The sequence below is a fragment of the Oculina patagonica genome, unplaced genomic scaffold, assembly GCF_052425735.1.
Source record: "Oculina patagonica isolate OP01 unplaced genomic scaffold, crgOcupat unplaced157, whole genome shotgun sequence".
NCBI lineage: Eukaryota > Metazoa > Cnidaria > Anthozoa > Scleractinia > Oculinidae > Oculina > Oculina patagonica.
In genome coordinates, this window is record NW_027557596.1 from 1 (window position 1) to 14,358 (window position 14,358).

The 14,358-nt window shown below is 38.6% G+C and overlaps 1 protein-coding gene across 1 annotated transcript; it reads right to left on the reverse strand.

The window, feature by feature from the left end:
* Nucleotides 1-11: 11 nt before the first annotated feature.
* On the reverse strand, nt 12-13,223 carry LOC144639970 (protein phosphatase 1 regulatory subunit 12A-like; the record flags this gene model as incomplete). The annotated part of the gene is made up of 5 exons (XM_078499229.1): nt 12-222; nt 848-992; nt 2,681-2,732; nt 3,440-3,544; nt 13,105-13,223. Coding segments are annotated over 5 exons (538 nt in total), but the record flags the coding sequence as incomplete, so codon positions are not given.
* Nucleotides 13,224-14,358: the final 1,135 nt, after the last annotated feature.

A 14,358-nucleotide genomic window follows, 5' to 3' on the forward strand; every position in this document is an offset into this window, starting at 1 on the left:
GGAAGGACAGTGAAATGGAGGACTCAGTAAGAGCATAAGTTTAGTTCAGGGCAGGCTTGGTATACAGAAAGAAAGGCAACCTAAGGAATATCAAGGCCATGACAACTAAAACATGTTCACTGTACTCACTGCATTGATCTTCGGTTTATCATTTTGCCTTTTCTTGAGCTCTTCAAGCATTTTAACCATGTCTGGTTCTGCTAGGTCAATAGGTGTAGAGCCCTAGAAACAAAATGTTGGTAAGAACTATGATGCACTTGAAAACCATTCCAAGTTTTGAAATTTATGGAAGGGCCATTGTATCTTCCAGAGACCAGTAGCGTCTACACTTTGTTTGCAGCAATTATATGTGCACAAAGCAAGCATGTTAGTATAGCGAATCCTCTACGAAGATGTCATAACCATTGCCTAGTTGACTGATTGTCCAACAAATGACTTAGTATAGCTTACATGGTTGCCACAGACATCAGTTTTCAAAATTCCCTGACTTTTCCCTGATAAAAATCAAACTACCGGACCAAAAAATGTCAGATATAATTGAAGCATCTGGACAGCCTCCATTTCGGAAGGAAAACATAGATGAGATCACATTGACCTGAAATATTTCTTCTAGCCTTCAATGGTACTACCATCAGCGGTGATATAATTTCAATTTTCCCTGACTTCTCTTCAATAATTATGCCAATTTTCCCTGACTCAAAATAAAATTCCCTGTCTATACCTGACTTTGAAGAATTTTATCTCTCCCTGACCATTTCCTGACCTGTGGCAACCCTGGCTTAGTAGAACTTTGCCCTAGCTCAAGCTGGCAGTTCATTAATTGATTCAAGAGTCTAGGTAGAGTTACCATTCTATTCCTGGCACTAAAGTTAGCTCCATGATCAGCTAGTACTTCACAGGCATCATTCTGCCCCCAGTGAACTGCTGCATGTAATGGCGTCCAGCCATCATTGTCTTTAGCATTGATATCAACACCAAGTTGAAGTAAAAGACTATGGAAAAACAGATCAATCACATTTTCAAGGATTCTCATAAGATCTAGTAACAGTTGTCAGTTATTTCTGTGTTAAACAAGAGAGGCACCATGGCCTAATGGCAAGTGTGCCAGACTTGGATTCAAGCAGTCTGCGTTCAAGCCCTTGCCAGGGTTATTTTGCCATCTTCTTGGGCAAGACACTACTAACACAAATTAACGCCAGGGGTTAACCTGCGACGGATTAGCATCCCACCCAGGGGGAGCAGAAATATTCCCACAGGAACAACTCATGTGCTGGATGTATGGGCAATTTGGCTAGAATACTGACTTAACCTTTAACCTTCTGTTCAACAAGAGTGTTTTGTTTTTGAGTAAGATGTTTATAGTTGTACTCTCAGTGCATCTCTTTACCCAGAAGTAAAAACTGATACAGAGGATCTGCCTAAATGATGCAGGCTAATTCCCCTCGCCTTGTTTCTTTCTTTTCTTTCTTCATTTAAAATTGTTTTAATACATTAAAGACCACTGTAGTATTGCACACAACTTAGCAGTTGCAAAAAGAAAACCAGATGAAATTTGAACCCATAACTTCTGCGATACTGGCACAGTGCTCTACCAACTGGGTTATCACGCTAACTGGGAGCTGGTCACTTTTGTGATATACTCCTTAAAGATGAACATAGAAGTGAATATGTTTACATGATTTAAACTGCGGGTCATATTGACAGGTACAATATGACAGGAGTTCATCAAGGCTTGAAAAAAGAGCTGTCAGTTGTCTGGGACAAGTAAATTTTCCTGTCAGGCAACTTCATGTTCCGGGGAAGGTCTATGAATCCTACCCCGTCTAAGACCAAGAAAATGCACAAATTTGCCACCCCATCTCGGGCCAGTAATGAAAATGATGTTTTGATTTCTTAATTTTCTCCACAAAATACAGCATTCACTATTTATTTATGCACATTTCAAAACAACCTGATTTATTTTAGCAGAAAGGTAGTGGCAGTTTGGTCCAAAGTGGACAACACTGCCACTGCTTATCCTAATTTCTATGACATAGAGCGACTATTGGCTTTCCTTCTCCCCCTGGATAGCATGCTAGTCCATTTCAGATTACCGTATTTATTCGGTTATAAGGCACACTCAGTTATAAGACGCACCACAAACTTGGCAAATTTGTTTTCCAAATTGAAAATTCTCCAAAAACACTCGGTGATCAATTTAAGGACAGTTATCCTTACAGAATTTATCCTTACCTCAATTTTGGAATGAACTTCCCGCAAAAAAAAAAACAGACTTTTCTCTAAAAAACCAGGGGCCTTATATCCGATAAATACAGTACCCCAAACAAGTTGTCAAGTTAAGTTAACTGTTTATCAGTACCCATTTATACACCGGGGTGGAGAGAGACACTATGAGAGAAAAGTATTTTGCCAAAGAATACAACACAATGACCCCAGCCAGGACTGGAACCTAGTTGGCTGATCAGGAGTCCAGTCCATTATACCACTGTGCCTTTAAGTAACACTGTGTTATTCACACAAAATTAATTACGGAAGGGAAACTTAAATCTAGTCACAAACAGCTAAACAGGAGCAAAATCCAGTGACTGAATATTAGAGTTAAATTAAGTTTTATTAATAATTAATTGTGGTTTCATTATCAGTGGAAGCTTCCATGTCAAAAAGAGCAGCAAATACTTACCTAATAACTTGTAAATAACCTTTTGATGCAGCAACATGTAATGCAGTTGCACCTAAAAAGATAACATTTGTCACAAAATACACTATTAATTTTGCATCTATTTGTATAAAATAACTGTATACATAAGGCATGAAAGAACTAATGCGAACAGGATTCCAGTGCTATTTTTGGGATCATTTGGCACAAAAGTCAAGCAGTGATTTAGACTATCCAAAAGCCCAAGGATTAGATTGTCCTCCCCTTGCACCTTTTTGGAGAGCTTCTCCTCCGTCAAACTAACACTTTGTTTTGGAGAAGCAAAGTTTAATACTAAATATATCAAAACCTTCTCTATAAGGACACTCGGTTTATTTCTATTTTATGTTTTCAATTTGCATCTATAAGAAACAAGTGTGTTAGAGAGAGGTAACTCTTTCAACATATAGTTTAAAAAATTATGGCGTTCTCTTGTGGGAGTGAATCAGGGGGGTAACAGTGGAGGGGGTAGTGACAAATTGAAGTTCTAGATTGTGGACGGGCTTATAAAGCTTTCATAGTAAGCTTAAAATGGGGTCCAAACCATAAGCCACATTGATCTTGAGTGTCGCAATGTACAGTTAGTTCAAGAAACAAAAACAATGGGCAATCATGTACACATTTATTACTTGAAGTTTTATCAACAAAATAAAAATAGCGGGAAATTGTAGTGAAATTGCAACCTTTCACTCACAGCAAGCAACTGTTATGAACTTGAACAAGAAAATAGTGTTTGAACCATACCTGATCTATCTTTACTTTCATTTATTGTTCTACCATTCGTCCAACTCTGGGCATCTTCTAACATTATTCTCTCTTCTATACTTCTTGCTGATTCTACATCAATTCCTGAAAGAAAAAAAGAACTTTTGTTAATCAGTGATCTTCATGGAGTACAAAATAAACAATTAAACACAGAGTGAGCCTAAAAAAGGAAGATGAACAGCACTTCATTGGCTATAGTAAAAGACATGACTGAAAGTAAAAAAAAGTAACTCTGGTTTAAAGATGTTAAAAATATTCTTAAATTTTTATAAAAGTCCCACTTTTATGAAATTTTACGAATATTCTCAACATTTTTTAAACCAGAGTAACATTTTTTATTTTCAATCATAAATCAACCACCTTATTACAGGACCATTTTTAAAATAAAGGATGTTTGTGCGAAAATCTTCTGACATTGACTTTTTCCTAAAATTTTCACCACTGTGAGATTATCGCACCAGGTTATTTGTCCCAGAGGCCAAAACCAGGGGAGGCATCATTGAGTCACAAGCCCATTTGCCCCCTTACAAATAAAATAATATATAGATTGTGGCAAGCCTGCAAGTGGAACTGCCCAGTTTTTTATTTTTTTTACTGGACTTCACAATGTTTCAATTCTGGTAAATAAGCAGCCAAAATATTAATTGTGCAGTAGCCCATCACTCAAAAAAATAAATGGCATGCAATGTGGGTCTTAAATAATAAACAGGAAATTTTGTCAAAAAATAATGTATTATAATAAAAGTAGAATGCAACTTTTGTATTGAATGTTTTTTCAACAAAGGTTGCGTTATCTTAGCTTATAGCGTGACATCTGGTATAAGCCTGATATACGATGCATGATACTTCTCGAGTGACCAAGGTCAAATGCAGTCTTGTACTTGTTTACACAGGGTTGGAAACTAAAATTTCGGAGCACTCGCCATCTGGGCGAGTGACCTTCAAATTGCACTCGCCCAGATCAGTTTTCACTCGCCCAGGATCCTAAAGAGAAAATTTAGTCCCCCTCCGCCCACTTATAAAATGTACAACTTAAATTTTTAATCATGTTTTATCACGCTTTGCTACTGTGGTGGTCGATCGCGATGCAGACTGAAATTCATTTCTTCAACGAAAAATCGACAAAAATAGACCTTACTCCACGATAAAAACACGAGCACACTTACTTCAAAAGTTGAAATGCAGTTTTATTTGATACGTATTCCTTAATTTCTGTAGTTTGTGTTAAAATTGTACAGAAAAAGAGGCGGGAAATTAGCCATCTTGCCTTGTTTCGCGGCTTGGTGGACGAGTCAGTTTATTTATGACCAGAGGTATTACTTTCTACAAGCACGTCCATCATGTAAAAATCACCAAACGGAAGCCATTTTTGTCTGTTTGCGAACGCAAACACAGCCTTGTCTGCCTTGTTGGAGATTTCAAAATGTTGGAAAGCTATCGGCTTGTAGATAGTGTAGATTATTTTAAAGTGGAAAGTAAAAGGTAACCCTTATTTTGAATAATCATACTCGCCAAACCGGGCGAGTGATCCGTGATTTGTACTCGCCCGACTGTTTTCACACTCGCCTGGGCAAGTGGGCGAGCGCTAATTTCCAACCCTGTTTACACAGGCCAATTGCAGAAATGTCTGTTTACTGAATATCACATTCTCGTCCCCATAGCCCTTTCGTTTCTCTTAGCCGGCTGGGTCTTGGCACGAGGAAACAAAGGGCTCTGGGGACACAGGATTTCCAGTCCTAGATTCTAGGACTTCTGGTCTTCATGTATGCAGTCACGACGTTTCAAAAGAATGTATGAGAGAGTCGTTACATTTTCGACTTCCCTTTAGGAATTCATTGTTCCAAACAGCCAATCAAAAAAATTCGAATTAATTCAAAAATCCTATGTCCCCAGAGCCCTCCGTTTTCTCGTGCCAAATCGGCTAAGAGAAACGAAAGGGCTATGGGGACGAGAATGTGAATATCATAGAACTCGTCAAATATAGTTTGTCTCTTTCGTTTATATTTTTGTATTAGTCCTTTCTAACTTCCCGGGAGTATTTTGCTTTGTGTCCTTCGCGGCAATTTGTTGTGTAAACTTGATCTCTGGTCATGTTTTATTTATTTCTGTAGTTAGTTCCTTTCCATGCCTCTAGTTCCCAGTGCTCCTCGGTTGGGGTAACCGTAAAAAGATCCAAAGGAATTTTGTTCCCCAACATAAAGCTCTGACTACGTCATCGCTTAAAAACAACTCACTGCCGAAACTCAGGACAAAAGAAAATCAACTCATTCATTCATTCATTCCTTTCAATACAATCACTTTGTTTTCTTGATGTTGACAGCAGTGGAGCCATAAACAAGTACAAATCCAAGGTAAACGGCCTCATTTGACTTGCACAAAGAATATACCTTTCAACAATGCAGTTATTTCAGATCTTCCTGTAAACTTTTTTTGGGCACAATTCAACAGAATACAGACAACTTAAGAGGAGGTTATGCAAAGAATATGTCAGAAGAAAATTCTCTCTCACTGGCTTTTCCTTGCATTTCATTCAACTCACATTTTGTCTTAGGACACCCCTCTTGCTCCCCCAGAGTATACAGATGGACGGACGGTTGTTAGCGAGCTAACAGTACCATTGTACACTGTACCACCAACTCGTTAACCACTGTAAACGAAAGAATGAACGAAAGTTCTCGTATCTGGACAAACATCCCTTCTGCTCGCTTAGTGCAGCATTTCACACTTTGTGTAAGCTGCACAAAAATCAGGGCAATGTCAGGGGAATGTTACCTCAGCCTGCCTGAGCTGGGTTATGAGATTCTCTGACCAATATACCAATTTTCAGGCCTTGACTACATTGTGAGACAAACAAGAATACTTGAACCACTACCACCTTTTTCATGACATAAACCTGAAAAAAATATGGGCGCACAACCCAACCGTTGATTTGTCGACACAAGGGTCGCTCAAGCAAGTTGCATGCTACACAAACCATCTCACCTTTCTAACAAGGTGCATCAAAGAACCTCATTGTCTCAAAAGATCTACAAGTTTTGACTGCAAGTTACAACTAAGGGTACATGCAGAGTTGCTGAACTTGCATCCATGAGATTCCTAAGGGAAAGGATCAGACTGACACAGAAGGTCAAAGGAAATGCAAAGGGAGAAATAGAATCCACAGAAGAGATCATAACATCCACTCTCTCAACAGAGGAGGCTAACAGAATACCAGAACAGATCAAGATCAACACCCAGTGAGTCTTAACACCACCAAAGACAGACAAAAGCAGAAGTTTGAGAAACTTATGCGCAAAAAATAGGCAGCTGTGTCACAAGCCGATACACTGTCTGTTGACACAACTAATTGGGCTATAAATTTATCTTTTAGGTCCTTTAGCAACACCGAGATAGCCCTGCTAAAGAAAGTACTAAACTTTGCAGTAACTTCTAAGAACATCCCTGCCACAGAGATTATCACCAAGGTCAAATCAGCCAGTGTAAGCCTATGCACACTGATAAATACCACCCTCGACCAGAAAAACATGGTATTTTTTAGTGTCTTTTTGATCGCACAAATCGTTGTAACAAAACCTCCCTTATTTGCAGGGAGAATAATCATCTGTCATCTGCTCTTGTTTCAAATGGTTATCCTTTGTCTTTCTTGCAGAAAATTATGCAGACCAAAAAACCGAGTTCAAATCCATTGCGTATTTACCTTACATCAAAGGTTTGTCCGAACAATTTTGCTGCTGGCTTCAACAACAAGATGTATGTGCTGTTTTCAAGTCAGAAACAACACTAAGATCACACCTAGTACAGCCAAAAGATACTGTAAACCCAACTGAACAAGACAGCTTGGTTTTACCTGTGAATGCGGCTTGGTTTCCCTGTGAATGTCGCAAAGTTAACATTGGCAAGACTTGAAGACCTATCCAAGACAGAATCAAGGAGCACAACTGCATCCTACTCACCTGTACCAAGACCCCTGCCATTTCAGGGCGTGTCCACAACACTTGACACTACCCGCACTGGAATGAGGTAAAGTTTATTGATTGTGGCCCTCATTGGTACACTCACAAGGTCAAACAGGCCATTCACCTTATAAGACTTCACCCTCACAACATCAACATGGATCGTGGAATTGTAATTCCAGAAGCATAGATGCCCATAATCAAGAAACACAACAACAGGAGAACTGTGAGACCCAGCGAACTGCCAAGGGAACCCACAGGAACAGTGAGGATCGATATGCACCAATCACAGCTGTTGAAAACCAACCAGTCGGAAATTACGCATTAGCAGTCGAAACATAATGATTCACATCACAAGTGACTACATCGCAAGACAAATGAGAATACTTTATTATAAGGAAACAAAAGTTCTAAAAGGTGGCACAGCAGAGCTGCAGTTGCTCAATGCATAAATTATGGTCAATAAAGATTTGCACACATCCAATGCAACCCGAAGTGAGACTACCACCACTTTACATGAAGGAGTTGATTGAGTGCTGATTACTTAACAAGCCAAAACCTGACTTCTGATATGTCAGATGCAAGCATTACAAATTTCACTTGTAGTTTGGAGACAGTTTGACTTCTCCTCTTTTTTGACACTTTTTGCGTGCCCATGACAGTTGGATGCTTGTCTTAAACCTGGTTTTCATTTGATCGCAGACAATTGCAGATGAACACAAAATCACAGGTTAACCATAACCAGTAGATGAGCTTGGGAATTGTGCCTTAGGTAAGATGGAGACACGAATGCTTCTAGCGAATGCGAAGGTATCCATGGCAACTCTGAGAAAAACTACCAGGCACGTCACACTGATAGCATCAGTAGGAAAACTCATCAACCAAATATTTAACAAATCAAATGCGTACCTATTGAAAGGGTGAGAGTGGGAGCAGAAAAGAATGGTTTAAATCGAGCAGAGGGCAACACAAATAAATGAACGTCTACACATGGGCCTTCTCCCACAGGCTCCTGAGATCTCTCATAGGGCACATACTAGGGCAACGCATGGCAAGAATACGCAAGGAATCACTTCAGCAAGATCTGCTCAAAGGCCAGTAATCCGCAACAATCTGCAGCAAGCAAATGTTAAAATGCAGGTCATCAGGCCTACAGCTAGAAGCTCCTGAGCTCCCCTGTAGGTCACGTAGGTTGACTCACGGCAAGAATCTGCAAGGATTTGCTTCAGCAAGATCAGATCAAAGGCAATTCATCTGCAATGATCCGTAGAGAGCAAATGATCTGTAATGATTAGCATGTAAATGACCAAGAAAATGCAGGTCACAGGGCACACAGAAAGCTCCTGAGATCCTTCATAGGTAAGGTAGGTCAAGTCGTGGTAAGACTCAATCACAGCATCTGTACAAGGACTTTTTTATGCCACCTTTAAACGCAGTCACCCAGCCTTTGTACTGGGAATTAAGTTCCCACTGTCAATTATAAATGCAGTTTCCTCTTTCATCTTTTGAATTCATTTTAGAATACTATAAAGAGAGCCAAAGTAAAAAAAAAAATTCAAAAATCGAGCTGCATTTCCCTCATGGTTTCATTTGCAGAGGGGGGGCTACACAATCCACTTGGGAAACCCCATGGAAGGCAAGGTTACTTAGACACATTGAATAAGAAACACTTAACTGAAATTATGAAAATTTGTGCAGCTCTCCTGTTTCAAAAAGATCATTCTGTTTTGGCTGTTTGTTTATTTTTGCCCATCAAAACAAAGCAGGCAAAATTATTTCCTTCATCCTGGGCAAATTATCTTCAGAACACTATATGCTTGTTACACAACAAATCTACCTTGGATTGGGAAAAACTGCTGCTCAATCTGAATCAAATTAAAGTTTTCGATAAATTTGAAGTTTTTCAAGTACACATTTGAAGTTGTAGGTTTATACTTCATGTCGGCTGGCTTGATAAGAAACATACTCTGACATGTCCAATGGAAAAAAAAATTGGCAAATCTTTATTGAAGCACTCAAAGAATTTCTGAATTATTTCATCCAATCAAAACCTAGCGTGAACTATCACGAGTATCCGAAAGCAATTGCGCATACAAAAACGTCATGTTGCTTAGCAACTTCCAGGACGGAAACCACAGGCTAAGTCCCTTCTCAGAGAAATGATGTCGCCATCCACTAGCACTTGTTCCCCCAAATGCAGTAACTATGGAGCTTTAGCAATGACCACTGGGACGCCGAGGACAACGCCTGGTGCAAAATGAATTTATATTTTACTCTAGAATCTTGCGATTATCCAGAGGTTTTCAGTGTATCTATTGGTTTAGGAACTAGCTCCAGCTGAATATGTAAAGAAAGCGTTCATTCCCAGATAGAAATACGGAAATTTAGCTGTCATTGTTCACGTTCTCCAATATATGCAAAAATTGGTCATTTCATGTTGTTGTTTCGCAGAGAACGGCCAAGAAATGTACCAGGATTTAAAACGCACGTGCAGAGCTATTATTTGTGACCCTCCATATGAAAAGGGGGCTTAACGTAATTTCTCTCAAACGCGTTTAAACGCAGCGTTTGAAACGCATTTGAAACGGGTTTCAAACAGTTTCAAACAGATTTCAAACGCGTTTCAAACACCTTTTGAATTTAGAGCGTTTCAAATGCAGAAAACGCATTTTATAGGGTTTGAAACGCCAAATTATTTGAGCATAATTATTACTGAACGTATGAGGTAGACAGCATTGTATATGACAGTTTCCCAGTGGTAATTTTTGCAACGGTTTCACAGAACATCCCGGTAACCGTAAATCGAAACAAAATATGACGTCTACCCGTGTTGGAAGCTCGGCGAAAAGTTTGTTTTTGACTGGACTGGAAGCCTTTCTGCGGCCCTTTTGCTTTCAAATGGCAGATATTCTGCAGAATTTAGCGAAAGCTGTAGATTAGCTCCAATTTAACTGCACAAAATAATTTTCCGCGGCAGCCATTTGGCAGTTATTTAGCAGCGCTCATTTTACTGAGCGCTGCTAAATAACATAACATTGCAGCGTTCATTTTACTGAACACTAGCGCAGAAGTTTTGATAAGCTGTCTTAATTTTCGAACTGTTAACTGCAGAATCGCTGTGTGACAAAGCCAGCTGGTTGGTATTACTTATCACTAACAGGAGTATAAAATTAAATCATTTGCCGCTCGAGTACTCAGCGGCGACTGTATTTTCATTTGAAGGAATGCGACTCACCGAAAACGTGCATCTGGCATCCCAAAGTAAATTTTTCATCGATCAATCGATACAATTTCTAATATTTATATTGCAGTGTGTTTACAGGGAACATAAATTTGCAGTTTTCTTTTCTCCTGTGTGCATTGCCATTCTCCATTCATGAAACCTCGGAAACTTCAAATGATCGCTGTTGAACGTACAAAGCGCCCCGCTTGTGGTTTGAAGCATCAGGTTACACGAGTTCGCACGTGATTAATTGTGGAATTTATTCAACTTTACACACAACAGTTTCAAATGTAACTAAACTGTTCATACATAAGTTTTTCGTTTTACAATCTATAGTTTAGTGAAATATATCGCTTATTTGCCGAAATTATCTCGATAAAATGTGATATATTTCAAGTCTTCAGAAAACAACCTGATATGTGAGACGTGACAATGCACACGATCTGTATAAAACCTGATACTTTGTTTACTTTATTTGGCGGTCAAGATTTGAAAGTTAAAATGATCGGTTAACCGAACGGACAGTTTAAATGTGTTGTTCAGTTTGGTTTTTCAAGTTACAAGGAAATTAACAAGCGACAAGATGGTCCAAAAGCAAGAAACACGCTTCAGGATATGTGGTGATATAGTTTGCGTGCAGCGAATGTGTTTGTTTACCGTACGCGTTACATATTTTCAACGTGCCTCAGACACAAAGTGATGTGGATTAAACATACGATATAAGTATATTTTATAGACTGTACAACTGTACACAATGCAATATTCACAGACAAGCTCTTGCAATTAACACAAGTGTGCATCACGCTGATTTATTGATGAGGAGAAAATGTTACTCAAATCGAAAAGTTTTGCTGCTGCAACATCATCATTCTCTGATTTCCTCAGGTACTGTAGACACTGTATAATTTGATGAAATCGTTGTCACATTTTGAATAAATTATGCTTGAACAGTAATGATAATCTAAGCATGGCGTTTCAAACACATGCAAACGCGTTTCACCATGTTTCAAACGCCTACTGTTTGAAACGCGTTTCAAACACTTTGAAACGAATTTCAAATGCATTTGAAACGGGTTTCAAACGCGTTTCAAACAAAAACGCTCTTGAAACGCTGTTACGATAAGCCCCCTTTTCATATGGAGGGTCACATTTGGCTTATTAACTGCGCTGCGCAGTTCTTGCTCTGTACGTTGTTTATTATTTTTTGTTTTTGTTTTGTTTTGTTGGTGAGTAGACCCAGACCTCCACTCGGTCACGCTTCAGATCACGCGATGTTATTTATTTATTTGATTTTCTTATTTTTTGTCTTAACAAAGAAATTTAAGTGTGAAATATTCGTTTTTGAAGCGTTTGACTCGTGGAAAATAGAAAATTTCCACGCTTTCAAAGAGAAATATAATTCAGCGGGCCAGAATCTGTAAATAAATACGATTACGTTGGTGTCAAAGAATGTGCTGACTTTCGATTGGCTAGACCTCGAGTCAAGTAATGTTTAAAAGCTATTATCTGCTACCTTTCAAATCTTTGCGAATCCTTTGGTCTTTAGTTAACAAATTTATTGAGAAGTATTTCTCTTTTAAGGGTAATCTACTTTTTTTTTGCCTGTGTCATTGAAAGGATTTTAGAGATATGAAGAAAATTTCCCTTCACAAACATGCCCTGACTTGTACCGCTTTTGTCATTTGGTATGCTAGGGAAATACCCTCTGTGCTAAAAGAGGTTTCATTGTCTGTGTGTGGGAATTCGGCCAGAATTTGCATTTACAAATACAAATCCTCTCCCCACGGGGGCTTTTCAGAGACAATGAAAAAAAAATTAATTTAATAAATTGGCTATAAAAATTATTTAGATATGTAAGAATAATTCTTAATCGGGGCTGGAACAAGTCAACCATGAAATGTCACACAAAGTTAAAGAGGTTCAAAAATAATACTAACAGTATAGAAACTGCGAAACATTGTCACTGGGCCAGTTTTCAGTTTTTATGCATTTGGGGAATACTGTCGAAATTCTAACGGATACTTATGTTCCTGGCGTGAAGCCAGATGTAGTTATGAATTGATCTTGCAGACCCAGGGACAGTTGTTGTAAACTTTCGCCCGAAAAATCCTGTCGTCCCGATAAGCGATTTGTTGGTTTCACGGATCAGGATCATGGGAATTAAATTTGGCCAGTATTAGCATATAAGAAAAATATCTAATTGCGGATGGAACTAGCCAACCATGAAATGTCACACAAGGTGTTTTCAATTTCTAACCATTTTGTTTGTCAGTCAACATTGCTTGACGCAGATAAAAGGGATGGGGGGAGGAGGTGCATTTTCCCCCACATGGCTCCCCTAGAGTGGTCACGTGACCAGCACAGTTTTTAACTCTAAGAGCTTCTTGTTAAAACTTTTGTTTGGTGACGTTCTCGCCACGTTGACGTCGTAGTTTGCTAAAGCTCCCTACTAAGAACACTTCTCTTACCTAATCTTTCAATTTCATCCGTTAAAAGATCCTCCATGTCTTCTTCCTCAGCAAGATCAAGAGGCAATTCCCCCTCATTATTAACAGCTGCTACATCTGCTCCATGGTCAATTAAACATCTGTGAATAAATACAACAAAAATATCATCAGTCATTAGTAGAATTAACTGAGCTACCGTGCACTATCAGCCATTAGTGTGCAGTTACTGAAGGTCGACTACAAAATTGCGACTTTTTCTCATTTCTACAAAGTGTCAAAGAAGTTTAGAAATTTAACTGGAAAGCTCAATTAAAGAGAAGTCTAGAAGAAGGACATTCACCATTACACAAAGCATCAAAATTGTCAAATGAACTGATGAGCATTCAAATAACAATTCAATCCATGCGTGATTTCGCTAAAGCAGACGTCTAATACTAGTTCATATGTAGAGAAATAATTGAAAACGAATTATAATTCTATTAAAACAATTAGATTACTTGCTCTTAATTTCTATGAGGTGACACTTGATGAGGTCTTAAGCCTCAAAACTCGAGCTCATAATCTTATTGATCAATAGTGGCTGTGCAGTGACAAAAGGCCCTTAGGCTGCCCCATGTCACACTATTGGGCAAGCTATTATGTTACGCCTGATGAATCACGTTCATGAATGCACAAGTGGATACTACAGGACTTCGCCAACATTTTTGTTTTGCAAAAACTTGTAACAAGGATCTCAGCTGTGTTCAAAATGGCAGCTAGTGGAATTTCTCCATCTCACTCTGGGAGAAAATTTTCACAATTATAGTAATTGCAATAGTGTGTTTCCAATAGTATCACTACTAAATACTATTCAAATAGTCAACAACCTCAATAGCCACCATTACAAATTCTATAGAATTGAAGATAGTGCAAAATTATTATAGCCACTCTTGAAGCAAAGCAGTCTTTAAAATCTTCAGAAGACTCGTATTTTTAAATTAATCCCTGGTTCAAACAGACTTCAGTTCTTGCAGTATCATCGAATAAACTTTTTGAGATGAAAATTTTTTTTTCTCAACTTGTTTCAGGGTTGTCCTTTTTGGTCAGAGTCCGGATATTTTTGCCACCTCCATCACCGGCGACTGAAAGAATCTTTGCTGTCAAGAATTTTTGGTGTTTGACATAAATCAGGGTTGCCACTCACTAGAACCCCAAAAATTCCCTGACTTTTCACTGACCTCAAAACAATTTTCACTGACCTTAAATAATGTGAATTAACAAATAATCCCAACCTTT